General features: G+C 40.3%; 1 protein-coding gene across 2 annotated transcripts in view; it reads left to right on the forward strand.

The window, feature by feature from the left end:
- The window catches only part of LOC133345396 (peptide YY-like), a 60216-nt gene extending 43344 nt beyond the window's left edge, over nt 1–16872 (forward strand). Inside the window, exons 2-5 of one of the 2 annotated variants that reach the window (XM_061556105.1) lie at nt 8555–8714; nt 11976–12163; nt 13153–13224; nt 15980–16872. In XM_061556105.1, the coding sequence (XP_061412089.1) occupies nt 8592–8714; nt 11976–12163; nt 13153–13224; nt 15980–16004 (408 nt within the window). In that variant the 5' untranslated portion in view covers nt 8555–8591 and the 3' untranslated portion in view covers nt 16005–16872. Of the gene's footprint in view, nt 1–8505; nt 8715–11975; nt 12164–13152; nt 13225–15979 lie in introns of those variants that run through there. The other variant, XM_061556106.1, reaches the window with a different exon arrangement.
- Nucleotides 16873–17525: the final 653 nt, after the last annotated feature.

Raw genomic sequence — 17525 nt, forward strand, 5'->3', positions numbered from 1 at the left:
CAATTTTCCTTTTCAGAAACAATCAAAACTTTAATGGTGGCATCACACTCTAATCTCAGGTGAGAGAACTGCTCGCTATACTTACGACATTGCTCCCAGCATCAAATGGATAACATATGCTCCTTTGATATATGCCTCATTCACATACAGTATGTCGATCCCACAGAAAAATTTAAGTAAAAAAAGACTCTGCTGATGATATACTTGATGTCAAAACTGGCCCAGAGTTTGCTTGTGCTGTTGCTGAAATGATGCCCTCCCAGAAGGCCGTGGGCTCGATGGGTTGTGTAGAAAAATAATTAAAAATTTTCATGTACAGAGAAAGATATATTATAGAGACATATTGTTTGCTTACCTATGTTGGCTATATACGGCGCGAAAGAAGTTCAACAAATATATACTTGATTACGTGTACGGTAATTGTGCTGTACAGATCAACCAAGTGATCTCCAAATTGAAAGGTATTCTGAATAAAGCAGGCAGTGGAAATTTGTAATGAAGGGATGTGTTGTTAACCGAGCCCTCATAGTGCATTGTCTTTGTACTGTTCGCCTTTGGCGTTCTCTGGTTTACACTGGTAATACAAGGCCCTAAAGAAGGCTATATTTTTAGGTTTTTTCGGTAAAGTCACGTAAGTAAAAAATTAAAATTAATACAAATAAAATTAAAATAAAATAAAAATCACGACGTTTCAGAGGCAACACAAGCTTTCGTCTTCAGGTGGAACCGTCACAGCAGGATAGCTGTATCAAGTGAGAGAAATTCCAAGAACACAGTATTTGTATATATACTGGTTGAGAGTGGGAGGGGCCAAGGTAGGCCCTGAATATTCTTTTTGTGAGGTTCGGTGTGGCTGAAGTACACTGTTAGGAATGGGCCTTTGTTGTGTAGAATGGTTGACTGAGCCTATTATTATGTAGAGGTGTTGCGGCTTAAATCGCTGTCAGGAAATTAGTCTTTGTTGTGTAGAATGGTTGACTGAGCGTATTATTATGTAGAGGTGGTGCGGCTTAACTCGCTGTCAGGAAATGAGTCTTTGTTGTGTAGAATGGTTGACTGAGCCTATTTTTATGTAGAGGTGGTGCGGCTTAACTCGCTGCCAAGAAATTAGTCTTTGTTGTGTAGAATGGTTGACTGAGTCTATTATTATGTAGGGGTGGTGCGGCTGAAATCGCTGCCAGGAATGCTCCAAATATGTGTAGTTAAATCTTTTTTGCATGATTAATAACATCTTTCCAATGATTACTAAGTTTGTACCCATCGTCACGGTTGAAATTATGTCTGTGTTTGTATATATGGATGGCCTCCTGTAGAAACCTTTGATGGTAGCCAGGAGGTTTGCAGAGCACCTTAGTCTCGGAAAAGAACATTTCATGAGAGCCCACAGCGTTGTAGCAATGATCGGTAACGGCGGAAGAATCAGTTTTGCCGTGTTTCAGATCTGACTTGTGCTCGCGGACACGATCAGAGACATGACGTTTCGTTTCTCCAATGTAGCAATCACCACAACTGCAACTCAGTTTGTAGACTCCAGGTACTGTAAGTCAGGAATGACATCTTTCACAGATGGAATCAGGTCACGGATTTTATGTACTGTACTACGTGACTTTACCGAAAAAACCTAAGAATATGAATCCTTGCAGTCACGAAAGCTTCAAATCTAGACCTAAAGAAGGCTGTATCTGGTGTAGCCGATCGGTTTCAAGGATAATGCATATAGTATCAGAGCATGTTTTGTTTGCATGTTCACCACAAGTATGTGTGATTAATGCAGACATGATTCCTTGCAAAAGGTTTGTATTTGGTATTTGAATATTTTAACACCTGTTTTCTTGCCTGAAAGGGTAAACCCCATTTTTATTTTTTCATACTTCTTTAGAATTCTCCAGGATGCCTCTTCTGCACAACCTCTGTGTGCATTAGTCGTCACGTAAACCTATTTGTATTGCATTTTAGTCATTCTTCGAGGCCCCGGGGCTTCTAACAGCTTGTATTTTAATCACTTGAGGTGTTTACATTATCTGAAACAACTCAATTGTGACACCCTTGTTTTTCACAGATGACCTTTTTCCAAAATATTGACATATTGACTGTGAACGCCACTCATTGCCTGCTCTACAAAGGCAGGAGCTTTAAAGAATGCAAACGACCTTAACTGTTGCGTTTGTGTTCTAACAAGACTGGACATTGTCTCGAGTTACAAGACGTTAGGGATACTCGAACATAATAATGACGGACTGTAACCTGTCTCGTGGAATCAATACATGCTGAGCAGTTGTCCACTGTAAAATAACCATGAATGATTATACTCGTCATTATTTGTATAACACATCTCTCAAAATGTTTTAAAAGTTCTAAACAGACGACAGAAACTATTAAATAAAATGTAACTTCGTTCAGTAAATCCATAATACGGATTACGTAATTAGCATCCAAAATGTTCTGATCATATCGAAGTGAGATTTTTCTCACCATATTTTCGTTACAGTGATCTCATCATAAGAGGGATTTAAATTATTGCCCAGGTGCACAATACACAATTGGCATTGTATTTTACATGCCAGCGAGGCTGTAGAAATGTAGAATGTCCCAATGTTCATTTTTACATTTTAATAACATGAGATACATGTTCTTGTATTTTGTTTACACACAACAGATTGATCTTTCACACCGCACTCTGTCTACACCAACTTCACCATATCTTTCAACCCAGAATGCACTTCCCTATTCCTCTCTACCATTAACTCAATGTAATATTTCTCATTAGGATTATGTTTGAAGATTATTCCATACAAGCAAAAGCAATTACATATTTCAACGTGACCATCACGGTCCACGTACACTTTACCAAAGCTGCCCTCTGTCCCGTATCTCACTCTACCAGACACTTCTCTCTCACACTTATTCCCTACACTTACCTCACACACAATCTCCCTCCACAGAACACCCTCCCAACCATACATGGTCCTTCCTTCCTCTTCATTGACACCTTCCAGCGTAACCACAGGAGACTGGCAAATATGCACTCTCGTAAATATATTTCCGTATAAAAAACTATTCAAAGACAATGCACAAACTGCCTTGTCTTGTCCATAAGAGTTTTTTTTTGGGTCAGATCGTGTAAATATATAAATGTGTCGTTAAAACCCGCCACCACTCGACACAGCCAACTAGTAAGGGTTGTCACATAAACAGAACATGCCAATTGTGTCACTTGTACAGCACACTGGTGTGTTGGAGAGCCAAGCTACAACATTTACAATCTGAGTATGACGTTTCGTCAGTAATTACCAGAGGTGGGACAAAGTCATTGTTATGCAAGTCCAAGTCGAGTCTGAAGTCATCAACTTCATGACTCGAGTCTGACTCGAGTCCAAGTCACATGACTCGAGTCTACACCAGTCAGAGGTGGGACAAAGTCATTGTTATGCAAGTCCAAGTCGAGTCTGAAGTCATCAAATTCATGACTCGAGTCTGACTCGAGTCCAAGTCACATGACTCGAGTCCACACCTCTGGTAATTACAACTAGCTTACAAAATAAAAAACATGTACACTGTTTTATATAGCATAGAAACCATGAAGCCAAGACAAGACATCTATAATTGAAGGTTTTTTTGGGTTAGATCGCATAAATATATAAATGTGTCGTTAAGACCCGCCACCACCCGACACAGCCAACTAGTGACGTGCCAGTTCGTCACTAGTACAGCACACCGGTGTGTTGGAGAGAAAAGCCACAACATTTACAATCTGAGTATGACGTTTCGTCAGTAATCACAACTAGCTTACAACTAGTTGCAACTAGCTTACAACTAATTGTAATATATATATTTACGCGATCTAACCCAAAAAACCCTTCAATTATAGATGTCTTGTCTTGGCTTTATGGTTTGTATGCTATATAAAACAGTATACAGTACATGTTTATGATTTTTTATGAGTGTACATACAGAATATATACAGTATGCTTAATAAAAACATGCTTTAAAAAAATATCGAGGACTTTTATCTCACACAGGGAGATAAATATTAACATGCTGCTCTTGTCCCTCTGCAATTTGCGTTCGTGCCACCCACAGCAATGATAACTTATAGCACAACATATGCAGCATCATACCTTAAGATGTATGGCCAATGTCTTTGCATCTTATTTATTGAAATTGTTTACATTTTTTAAACTGCCACCACCAATTTATGTTACCTACCGTTTGGTAACATGAATACAGAATTTCCTTATGAAAGACAAACTTCGTTTGGGATTATATCTAGAAGGAAGTCAAATCTTGCGGTGGAATGACTGGACATTGATTTATCTCAAGAAAAGTCTTGTGCATGCTAATTTGATTACTTATAAAGGACCATATTATTTATGGTTGAGACCTACTTGTCTGCTAGGCAAGTGAAATCTTCCTTTTGAAAGTTAAATATTTCAGCAAAGTAATTTTGTGAGAACTCACATTTAAAACATATATGAGTCACGACACCATGGGGAAACTCATTTTTGCACAATATTTTCTTATTTCTTCAATACATTTCCACAATAATTTGTCAGAGGGTACGGGCGATCTGCTGACTCACGTGATGGGCAGTTAGTGTGTTACAACAAATATTGACGAGAATAACATATTCAATGAAAAACACCCCCACTTTAGCAAAGATATATGTAATAACAACAACAAACACAATTCATGCAGTGTCAAAACGTAATCAGATGTTGAGATGCTTTACAAAAATGAAGAATTACAGTAGGAGGGATGTAAAGAGCTCAGTGGAAGGAAACATGGGAAAAAGAGCACAATGCCATGGCACAGTCCCAGATGAAGAAAGGAGGTTCCAACACCAAAATTAGCCACATATAGATATTTGGGGCAGTCGGAGCAGCACCAACGAGTCTCAGGGCATCCTTGAGGGCCAGATGCCTTCACTAACAAGCCCCAAGGCAGAATTGTGTCAGCGCAGGGCATTTTAGCAACAAATCCCAGAGCATATTGGTATTGGGAGGCAGGCTGAGACCCTTCACCAATGAGTCTCAGGGGCAACCGGGGCAGAAAACGAGTTCAAGGGCAACCCTGGCAGCAGACAAGGCCCAGGGCAGAGATGGAAGGCAGCTTTGATAAGTTAATATAGGGATTAGAGGTCAGCCAAGGATTTAAAGACAGTGTGCGCAGATGGGGGACAATAATGAGGTGGATGGAAAGATACAAAGACAAAAGAAGGAAGATGGAAGGCAGGACTCAGGAAAATATTATGAGATATAAAAAATAGTTTTTTGATGCCACTGACTGGAAAACAAATATTCAGCAATTTTTACGTAACTCAAGAATGAGCCCAGACAGGATCCGGTAATCTGCGATGTAATGTAACAGTGGAAAGAAACAGTATTATGGGGAGATGGGAAATCAGGTATCTGGCGGAGAGATGCACCAGTAAAAATGCTAGAAGCGAAAAGATTGTGACTGAAAGAAGCAGTGATACTGGCTAAAGAAAGATAACCAAGGGAGAAATTAATTTGATCCCATTGTCATTAAAGAGCCAAAGGAATGGGCAGATGATGAGGATAATTACACAAAACCAGATGTATCATTCAATTCACAATAATACGATTATATAGTAACGATTTTTATCAATTAATTTACAAAAAGATTGACAATCCCAAAATATGATTGTTGCAACTTTGTACCATAATAACCGTTGTATTCAATGGAGGAAATACTTAAATTATGGCAATTTTGTATCTCAACGAATGTGTAGTGACTGACTCAGAGGCACTAAGAGTAGGAGGAACTCTGTTTATTAACACTCAGTAACTACGGTTCCCAGTCAGGACAGCTGACAGGTAGACTGCCTGACTGGCGACGCCGAGGTGGTGAAGACGGAGACTGCGGCGAAGACTCCAGCAGCACGACGGGATCCCACTCCAAACGACAGCCCCGAGGTCCCCTCCCGGGGCCCCTCTTATACTGGCTCCGCCCCGGCCACGCCCCCCTTCTGGAACCTACTAGCGGGTTCTCGATGTGCTCTTTCCATAAACTTTCCCCTACATCCCTCTCTGGTCTATCACGTGACCTGTTGTCAGTCAGGGCTGCTGTGAGCTGCAGATCCTCTTACTTACCAGCAGCCAGTGCTATGCTGCTACGTGACTGATTCTATATCACTCCAAATGTAAACACATACCATGAAGTGTGGTTAAGAGTAATGTGGGCTCTGACCGTACCCTGACAAGCAACCACCTAAGAGCTTTATGCTCGACAACATGCATCTCTCAGCTCGGCAAAGAGCACTTCTCAGGGTGAGCAATGCTCCGTCAACCAACTTGACAGGCTCTATCCTGTGATGTCCTTTCTAATTTTTTGGCTCTTTCAGCAAAAACTTTAGTGGCTATTTACGTATTATGTATGATACATTCTTACATGCAGTACATTAATGGAAGTGCTCACATGGCCAGAGGAGTAGCCGCACTTTATTACTCTATACAAATGTGCCGGGAAAAATGGCATGCTACTCATAATTATAGTGGTGGGCAGTTATTATTTGGGCTGCCATAAATGCATTCTTTTTGGACATTTTAATACAAACGGTAATGGTATGGTCATAATTTGCCTTTGTTAAGCAACTTGGAAAATGCATGCTTATAGATTATAATCATGTATGCATTTCATCCACTGCATACCATTAATAAAGCATACAATATCCACATGAATGGGTATAAAACACAAGTGCCCGGTAATGTGTGCTGAGAGGCAATTCAAAACATGTTAAGTAACATTAGCCTGAAGAAGACGGCTTGTTTTGCGATCGAAATGTCGTGGGGTTTTTTTTTTGCTTTTAATAAAAAAAAATAGTTTTCTATCTACGTGACTTTACCGAAAGAAGCAAAAATATAATTAATTTTTATCTACTCTTTGGTTCTTTCGGTAAAGTCACTTAGAAAGAAAATAAATAAAATAATAATAGAATACGACGTTTCGATTGCAACACAAGCAACCATCATCAGGTCAAAATGAATGAGAAAACATAGTAAACATAAATATAATGCAATACAACACAGAGATTCGGCTACCACAACAGTCAACACCATACCTGTTTGATTACGTTCTTCCAAAGATTGCTAAATTTGATCTACTGATTTTTTTTCAAATCCTGCCCATAAGATATACAATTAGTTGTAGTTTTTGGCATTTTAATTGTTACCAAATAAACCCCAATCAACCAATATGCATCAAACCTCATAATCCATGCAGGGATGAGGCAAGTTAGGTAATAATTGGTTTGGTGCCCATCAGGACTTTCCAGATGCTGTAGGCATTGAGGCTGCACAGTCTGGCTAAGAGATGACAATGTTGGCCATCAGCATTCGATATTAGGAAGCCACTGGAGTTATGTAGGTTCAAATCTAGATTGGAAACTCATTTTTTTAAATAACTGCTTTTGTGTTTAGTTTGTTGCCCTGCCCCCCCCCCTCACATCCGATTGGAACGGTTGACTACGTACGGTGTGAAGAAAGTTCAACATATGTACTACATATGTCACCCCTCGTATAAATGGGTTTTCTCCGGGTACTCTGGTTTCCTCCCATATGCTGAACACACAATAATAGAATTGGTCAAACGTTCCAACGCAGGAATCTCCTGAAAAAGTTTATTGAGACTGAATGTGACTTTCCTTGGTCATGAATTGGCTTTATTACTAGTTATCATGCTTTTGGTGTGTTGAATGGGTTAAAGGTGGAGATGAAAGGCGAAATGACCTCTACTTTGCATCACTAAAGACTCCACGTTAGCTGCAGCTGTCATCAAGGCAGCAAGGCAGCTACTGTTCAGCTCCCACTTTCATATTTTATAAATCTGACCGAAAATCCACCTTTAAATGTAAATTAGTCTATCAACTTAAAAAAATAGGATCCATACCTCAAATTTGTACTGTCATTTAAATGGGTCTGCTGCTAACAATGGGATCACAACAAAAATAAGAACATCAACATTCGATTAAAGTTTGTTTTACTAGAAGCATAAGTAGGATGGGGGGGGGGGGGAAATGTCCTCAGGTTTATTTTTTACATCAGGAAAATTAACGTTTCTACTATTGCGGTGATCAACTGTCTGCTTAGATGTCTCTGTGTTCACCCGCAGTGGTTAAATTAAGCGAAAACGAGAGAGAACATCGTTTCTCCACTAAAAATGAAAAATGAAAGTGTGTGTGTTAAAGTGAACATAAAAGCAAAATAACAAAAAATATGGCACTGAGTAATACATACTCAATATTTTATCCGGATTATCTTCTCTCAGATGTGAATTAAACGTTTGCATGCTGGGGTGGATTTGTTCATATTGTGAGTGTTCTTCTACCAGAGCGTGCTGTGCGCGTGTGTGTCCTGCAGCGCGTATGTGTGGTGTGTGCACACAGCCAGGCGTTGAGTATGTCCCTGCGGGGGTGAGCGCCGTGGGTGAGCAACGCCACTCCACGACGCACCATCTCCGCGTTAAAGATCAAGTGGGGCAGTGCTTGTGTTTTCTTTGATTTTTTTTTGCTATCCGTTCTGCCTAATTGAACAAGCGTGGGGCTCCTCCGGACGACAGCGGCTAAGGTATAAATGAGAGGCGAGCGCAGGCGACAGCAGCAGAGCTTCAGGTCACAGGGAGGCGCCACCCGACAGAGACGCTCAATCTTCACAGCCTCGTCTCCCGCTCGCCCGCCCGCTCGCCCGCCCGCATCCGTGAGTCTTCCTGTCTCGCCCTGCGCTCGCTGAGTTGTGGCTTTTAGCACCTGGCTCCGTCCACCGCACTCAGTTGGCTTTGCCTGTAATTTTATTGTGATTTTTTTTTTTTTACAAAACACAGACAAAATACCTTCGTGGTGTTTTACTTGAAGAGGCGAAAGGATTTTCTAAATCATGTGCAGTATGCTCCAGAACTCAACATTAATTTTAGATTAGTCTTCCACGAATAGTTTGTTGCTTATGGGAGAAAACAAATATTGGACTTTCAAACATTACTGGAAAATGTCTAATCACTTTTCCGTAGTCTAATCTGGAAATAGGATGCACAATGAATGTGAATTAAAACAAATGAGAACCTTACGGTAATAATAGTCAGTAAAAGCCCGTACTAACTTCTGGAGTTTGACAAGATGCTATCGATTCTAGATTTGAAGCTTTCGTGACTGCAAGGATTCATATTCTTAGGTTTTTTCGGTAAAGTCACGTAGGTAAAACATTAAAATTAATGAAAGTAAAATAAAATAAAAATCACGACGTTTCGGAGGCAACACAAGTCTCCGTCATCAGGTGGGACCGTCACAGCCAGATTTGCTGTGACGGTCCCACCTGATGACGGAGACTTGTATTGCCTCCGAAACGTCGTAATTTTTATTTTATTTTACTTTCATTAATTTTAATGTTTTACCTACGTGACTTTACCGAAAAAACCGTCACAGCAAATCTGGCTGTGACGGTCCCACCTGATGACTGAGACTTGTGTTGCCTCCGAAACGTCGTGATTTTTATTTTATTTTACTTTCATTATTTTAATGTTTTACCTACGTGACTTTACCGAAAAAACCTAAGAATAAGATGCTATCGAGCAATAAAGAACTATATAACATGTTTGAACATACTATAATACTAATGTACAACCCACAGTGAATTAAAGTTAATAACCCTTTTTTGTTCTGAATGAAAATAACTTCAAACGAGGAAACAAACGCGGGAAACAAAGAGTCCTGCGTCACGTCGGTAATGTTTAATCTTTCCTATCGGCAGGTTGTACAGTACACTATTTACACGGCGTGTAAGAAGAAGTGCGCATCTCATTCGTGCATCGGCACAACGACACTGGTGCTTGAGTATAATTAACAGAAATACAGGACACGCAATGAAACAACCCATGTATTTTAATTATATTTACTTCATAAAAGCGTTATTTATAGGATGATTATTTATTTTCAGAATCTGCTCAGTCTTTAGCCAACTTCTGAAAATTATAATAGAACTATACCAATGAAAACATTTGGTACAATTTTAATTCAATAAATGTAGAGTACTGCAAAGTAAATACATTGATGCTGATTTAGCACATACCAATTTTGAAACATGAAACAAAAAAAATCGCACCTCTGACAACATTCGAATCTATCAGTAATGTACATAACCTATACAAATTGTAGGATGCATGTATATGTGACGTAATAAAAAAAATTGCCTGTGAAATGCAATGGTCTATGGGAATCCATGGTTCTATAGCAATGTATCTATGGCCATTTACACGTCTTGTATGGAGAATGTGTGAAGTGTGTGCCTAATTGCATTACCTTCTCTATGAGAAATCCCATTGCTTAACCAAACTGTGACAACTACATTTCATTGAGTACATACATTTTCAAATTGTTTATTTTTTGCCGTATGACTGAAGTTAAATATGTAAATACCCCGTTTATGTAACCTATTGTAACTGTGTTTAAGCCACTGTATTTAAGGTATTAAGCGTCCAATCAAGATTATATAATAAATAAAACTCTAATACATATTAAATTTTGACTTAGTGCTTGCGTGACTGCAGGATTTCATATTCTTTTGGTCTTTTGTTAAGTCACGTAGATAGGTTCAAATTAAATAACAAAAAACTACGACGGTTCGATCGCAACACAAGCGGTCGTCGTGTGTTGCGATCAAAACATCGTAGTTTTTGGTTATTTTTATTTATTTTCTTTGAACATATCTACGTGACTTTAGCGAAAGACCCAAACAATATCTAATACATCTTCTTGGTTCTTTCGGTAAAGTCAACCAAGAAGATGAATCCCTGCAGTCACGAAAGCTTTAAATCGAAATATCTAATACATATTGCGAACAAAGGCCACTTTGGCATTACGTGCATAATCCAAATGTGTCTCATGGGATGTTTTGTCTTTTGTTTTTCAAAATATCACACATTCTTTGCAGACATGAGGATTGTTTTTCACGAGACTTTTAAATGTACATTTTAAATAAAAGTACATTACTTATATTTTGCATTTGTCTTCAGGTCATATGCTTTTAAATGTAATGAAAAAAACAATTTTACCATCTTCATTAATTTGTCATGCTATTACATATAAAGGAATACGTCAGAAAAGTACTTGCAATAAATAAATGTGCATCAGTAAAACATTGAAATATAAACGCTGATTATTATACCAACTTGCTCTTCTGATTTTTGTTGTTTTCATTTACTGAAGTATTCCAACATGAAATGCATTTGTAAACGCTAACACACTGCATTTGTAATGTCACCATAGAGTACATCCACGATCGTGCGTGCTCACTCATGTCACTTACATAAATTCTTTACTCCAGACATATGAGACCTGTACAATGTGTACCAGATCTCACTAAGAGATATTCGTTAATGGATTTTAACCCGGTTACACATCGTGTTAGTATGTTAGCGTGCACATACGCTTGCATTGTCTACAAATATGCATAATACATTCATTATGTATAACATACTCTACGCACGCAGTGATAAAATTCAATGTTGTATTATTGCCAACGTATGGCATCATGTAAAGCATTCTAAATAGAATATGCGTGATAATTTTTGCACAGACGTGAATGGTTCGAGAGCGCTAGTGGAGTGTGGTTAGCGAGCTGCGCGAGTAAATCAGCAACCCGCTGCACTGTTCACGGCCAATGCCAGTGACGATTCATCTGAACCAGTCGTGGGCCTCCCCTAGGTCGACTCAGCCTTATACGATTACCTGGTGCGATGTGTAAACATCGCCACTTGGGAGACAGAAGGGGGGCTCGCGGGGTGCTGGCCACCCACCCCTCTGGTGCCGTCCCGGCCTTCATAGGCGCTTGCTGACAACACTAGCCCCCCAAAACTGTTCACCCTATACGGTAGATCTTTGCCTTTAGTATCGGTGCATTATGCATCGTGAATTTATATGCGCGCGCGCGCGTGTGTATGTGGGTGGGCGCTGCCCATTGTGACGACAGACGATGATCTCCCCACGTGTGCGCCTGGCCGCTCTGGCGCTGAGCGTGTGCGCCATCCTGTGTCTGGGGATGCACGCGTCCGCATTCCCGCCCAAGCCCGACAACCCCGGAGACAACGCGTCGCCCGAGCAGATGGCTCGCTACAAGGCGGCCGTGCGCCACTACATCAACCTCATCACACGCCAGAGGTCCTGGCGGATTACCGCTCGCATCGCGGCTCGCACGCGGCTCGCGTGGCACGCGTGGATATGTCGTGGGCTCGCACGCGGGTCACGTGGCACACGTGTCTCGCGTGACGCGTGTGAATAAGATGGACTCAACCACGTGGCTCACATAGCTCACATTACACGCGTGAATAACGTTGGGCTCACATGATAAACATGGCTCACATGGCACACGTGAATAACATAGGCACGCATGGCTCACAAGGCACACGTGGTTCACACGCCCCTCCGATTAGCACGGTTGACTAGTCACGGTGCGGAAGAAAGTTAACGTACATGATAGACGTGTGAAACATGGCTCACGTTGGAACACGTGCAAAACACTTCACACCAGGGCACACAGGCTCACACGGCTCCCGTGGCTCACACAACAGACCCGCAACAGGGATACACGCTTGCTGACACGACTTAACCCAGGTCATGTACATAACGCGCATGCATGCGTGCGCACTAACTCGTATTTGTCCTTTGCCCGGATTAATGTGAAGTTCTCACATAGCCATTAATCCCTACGGCTCGCAATCCGTAGGCATGCATCACCATGAGAACAATTGCAATGAAACTGTCAATCTTTTCGCGATGTATATTTCGGTAATTATCATTACCGAAAGTATTTTTGAATTTACATACGAAGTCGCGAGCATCACAAGTGCCGCATATGATGAATACGGGGGGGGGGGGGCATACGTATTACAGTACTGGTGGAAATTGTATTTTTTATTCATTGCCATATTTTACCTGGATAGTCTCTTGAGATGAAACACTTCATTTGCAAGGTTGTCCAGGGTGTCAAGTGACGCACAGTGATGGCAACTGTACATATATGTATGTATGTTAAACTTCTTTCGCACCGTGCCTTGCCAACCGCGTGTTAAATTTACGAGTGCACACGTCAATTCTTGCCACCCAATACGGTGAGGTTAACATTGGCGTATACGTGCGCATGCCCACAGGTATGGTAAGAGAGCCCTGACCCCGGAAAACTGGATCTACCGAGACCCGGCAGAGGAGAGGGTCACCTATGGGTGAGACTTCCCGTCACCGCTTCAACTCATCCTGAAGTCTGCTGTCGTGAGGACTCACCTTAGTCCATCTGGATTTCCTCTCTCTGCTCCGATAAAAAAAGGCTTATATTCAGAAATATGTTGTGTTTTGTAAATGTTGTAAATAAGCAGGGTGAATGATGGTGGTGAGTTCTTTTGGGTTTGTACTTATACAGCTCTGCAAATGCAGCCCCTTCCTTTCATACATTTAATCTTCTGAAATATAACGTGATAAAGTTGTGCATTCATAAATGTACTTACTGACTTATGCCTTAGTTAAGCCCATTTTAAATGAATAATCTGGACAATGTCTATTATGTTAGTATTAACCGAAAAGGAAGACAAATTTACGAACCTCTGAAGTATGCAAATGTTCTCAATCAGTTCCATATTCATCATTACTTCTTTTACTTTATTTAATAGATAGCGTGCCATAACCTTTTCTATTTCACCAATCTGCCAGCAAAGTTCTAAAATTCGTTATCTAAAACATGTCTACCACATCTATTTTAGTGTATTAGTCCTGATTTGTCACTGTCCGTAGAGGAGCGATAGTCAAAATTGACTAGATAGTTTGGGAACAAACACGCATTTAAATAATACATAGATTGCATGAAAGAAAGTTATAACATGAAAAACAGTGTGTTAAAAATAAATCACACCGACTAAAATATATTTAAAGGAATAAAATTTGCCGGTGTATAATCCTCGTGAAAAATACTTGTGATATATTTTGTTCACGTACATACAAAGACACAACAACCACCGTTCTACACGAAGTGGTGGTGATGTCACCACGATGCGCCTTGAGACAAGAAAAATGCAAATATCCCCCGTGTAGCCTTTACAGACTTTTTGGGCCAGTGCTGTTAAGTGAGCTCACATGAAGGTCGGCATACAAGGGGGTTTGTTTGGCCAGAGCCACGTCCTTGTGGCCATGTTTACACATCGCACCAGGTCCTCATATATCCTCGGGGAAGCCCAAGGACAGGTTCAGATAATCGTCACTGTTATTGGCCATGAGCTCCTTTGTGACACACACACACTCTCATGCAAACATTGAATACACGTGGCGTGTCATCAATGTGGCGTGTCATCAATGTGGCACAGTTGTGCTTTGGCCACAAAACCGTAAAAGTATATTGAGTCACCATAATACTCGTATGTTGCTTTACAAAATAAAGACCCGCAATATATTGGGTTGTATAACCAAATGGAGTACAGAGTAAGCAAGCGATGGTGCACTGCTACACCAGGACAGGCCACGAGAAACATTATGGTTCAAGGCATGATGACTCACCTTTTTTTACATCACGGGACCTCCTTTTCCAGTAATAAAATGTGAGAATAGGTTTTTCCCCTTTCTTCTGGCAACAAAGCAGGTGTTAAGATGTTAAAACACCAAAGGTTTCAGTTTGGTGTTATAACATCTTAACACCTGTTTTGTTGCCAGAAACAAATGGGGAAAACATATTCTCACCTTTTTCTGTTTCACATTTATTTTGTATTTGTTATATGGATAGTTCTGTTCCTGGCTAACAAAATGGACCCATGCTGTGTGAGCACAGCAACAACAAAACAAAGACATAAATATTGCAGAGAACGAGTACACGGTTCTTAAGAGGTATTAGTGGTAGTGTAAACGAAACGTGCGAATGTAATGTAATGCAAATGTTAAATGAAAAAGTTATGTACAGGTGCAACTAAGCTCTACATTTTAGTTTAACAGTGACAAAACACAGGCAAATCGAAAGAGACAGTGTGAACATCTGCGAGCTAGAGGCACCAGAATACAAACATAGGTACAGGCGCAAGTGTTCTCTGTGTTTCAATTTAAAATAGCATGAGGTGCATATCTTCTCTAACTGTAGCATACAATATTTGTTTTAAAATAAAGCTTATTTATAAAATGCTAATGCATCACTGCAGTTAGCATGCTAAATTTACCCAGGGTTATCTAGCTAGGTTTCAAGCACTGCAGCAGTATGTATCCGATATCACCGTAAGACTCGATTAATAATTGTTTTACTGGGGCTTAACACACCTGTGGTCCCTCTTCTATGGAGCATACATCGCTTATTTGTGTGCTAATTTGTGACCCATGTTTTTTTATACATCAAAATAATACCCAACACACCAGTGTGACAGCACATAGAGCCAACTGGACAATGCACTCAATTCTAACTCTGGCTGCCAGTTAATTGAGCTCTTCATAATTACATTACTAACACTTTTGTGAGAAGTCAAAACTGGTTAGCGAATAATTAATCTTGTTCCTGCCATGGGAATGTGGAATTTACACCACTTGCTCAGGACCGCCAGCTGAGTAAATACGGGTAAAACGAATTTCTATCTCGTAATTAAATGAATGTTTACAATTCAGGGTCATTTATTGAAAGGTTTTTTTTTTTTACAATGTGGTGAATATGGTATACCGGTCTCTAACCATTGCAAGGGTCACATGAACCCATTTCATGGAACATTGATTCTTACGCATTCAGTCTGATGCATTTATTGTGAGCGGCATAATAAAAATTAACCAGTGAACGAGGTACGCTCAAAGAGGAGATGTTTGGATATGGGGGAGATATGTTAGCTTGGACTGGAGTTACGCAGAGCTACGTTTTCCTTGAACAGATAACAGTCACACATTGATCGTGGGCTCAATACTGATGGTACACTATCGTTGTTCATGCATACAGAGCTAACAATGGTTCTTTGTGTGTTCCCTATCCAGGTTGGACGATTATGCAATGTGGTGATGGCGGTACATCTCAAACCTCGCCTTCCTCTTCACCTCCTCTTAAATTATTCTGGCATCAAGGTTACTTTATGAGCATTTAATATCACGAGCCTACATAGTTTACTGATTACATTTATTGTAAATAAATATGACATTCATGAGTTAAAATACGACAACAGTCTCAGTATATCGCGTATTAAATCACAATATAATGTGTTTCATTCTATGTAACACTATTTTCATGCCTGACTGTAGGATGGTTTAAGTCAAGCCACTCTCCAGTCACATGGCTGCTGTAGTCACGTAATAAAGTGGGTCTACGCAACTATTCTGGTTAATGTCAAGCGCCGTTAAGTCAAATAAAATGCAAAGTGATGTAAAAGATCCGTTGTCGAATGTGCTCTTGAGTTGCACTGCATGTTGTTCGGCATGACGTCCGACGTTTCACTACCATGACAAACAAACACGCGGGGGTACAACCCGAAACAATAAAGGAGAGCTATATGGAAGCGCTAAAACGTACACCGTCCAGTCGTATCTGTTATGCGAGTGATGTGAACAGCACATAATTCATGCAATATTACCGGAGCCTTTTTCTTTCGTTGTAATCATGTGAAACCTTACATATTGTGATAACAGTGTTAATATCTACAATATTATCCAACTCTCCCTAACTATCCCAGCAGTATTACACATCTAAATAATGAGCAGAGGTCAATACGCATTATTTCCAGTTAAAATTGTTAAATGGGGAAAGATTCACGGAGTATCACGATTCTTTTCCAAGCGCGTTCTGCACTGGGATATTTGGCCATTACCATTAATGAGTGTGTGGGGGTATATGGGAGAATACGTGAATACGGTACTTCGTGAAAAACAACAGCGCATGAATGATTATTCTGAGCACTGCCATCTCTTGGCCATACCTCCAAGCTGTACGTCTACACCACATGACAAGCTCTGGTTGTCAAATCTCAGCAGACACCGCAAAGGAAGGTCCACAACAATGGATAAACATGAACTGCACTGTAGTCATTCACAACGATGTCAGAATTTACGATGCTAGACTACGCTTGCGATTACTCGAAAATCTTGAACCCAAAAATCTACCCTATCAAACCCAATCCCTCGTCCATTTTTTCCCCTCAAATTATTCATTTGTTCACGACTAATCAATCCCTCGGTCAAACATGTTTGAGTAAATGGTCAATTAAATTGAAGGTTGTCTCATTGTTGTTCTTTCCTGTTCATATTGCTTGGACGGCATATAATAATCTGCCTCTGATGCCCCCAAGATTATCTTGAGGTTGTTATCTTTCGAGCTGGCATTTAACCTATATACCACCCATATTAACCACGTTTGCATTTATCTGCGTCTGTCACGAAATTTGTTCTGAAGCCTGAATAAACCCATGTAAGTAAATACATCCATAACCGACATGGCACTCCTCTGCCACATGCAAAATTGACATATGGGACAGTGAAATTACTACAATATCCACTGGCAGACAGACAAAATTCCAGCGCACTTATCATCATC

This window comes from Lethenteron reissneri, chromosome 21 (assembly GCF_015708825.2).
Source record: "Lethenteron reissneri isolate LAM-NWPU_2019-01 chromosome 21, ASM1570882v1, whole genome shotgun sequence".
NCBI classification, from domain to species: Eukaryota; Metazoa; Chordata; class Hyperoartia; order Petromyzontiformes; family Petromyzontidae; genus Lethenteron; species Lethenteron reissneri.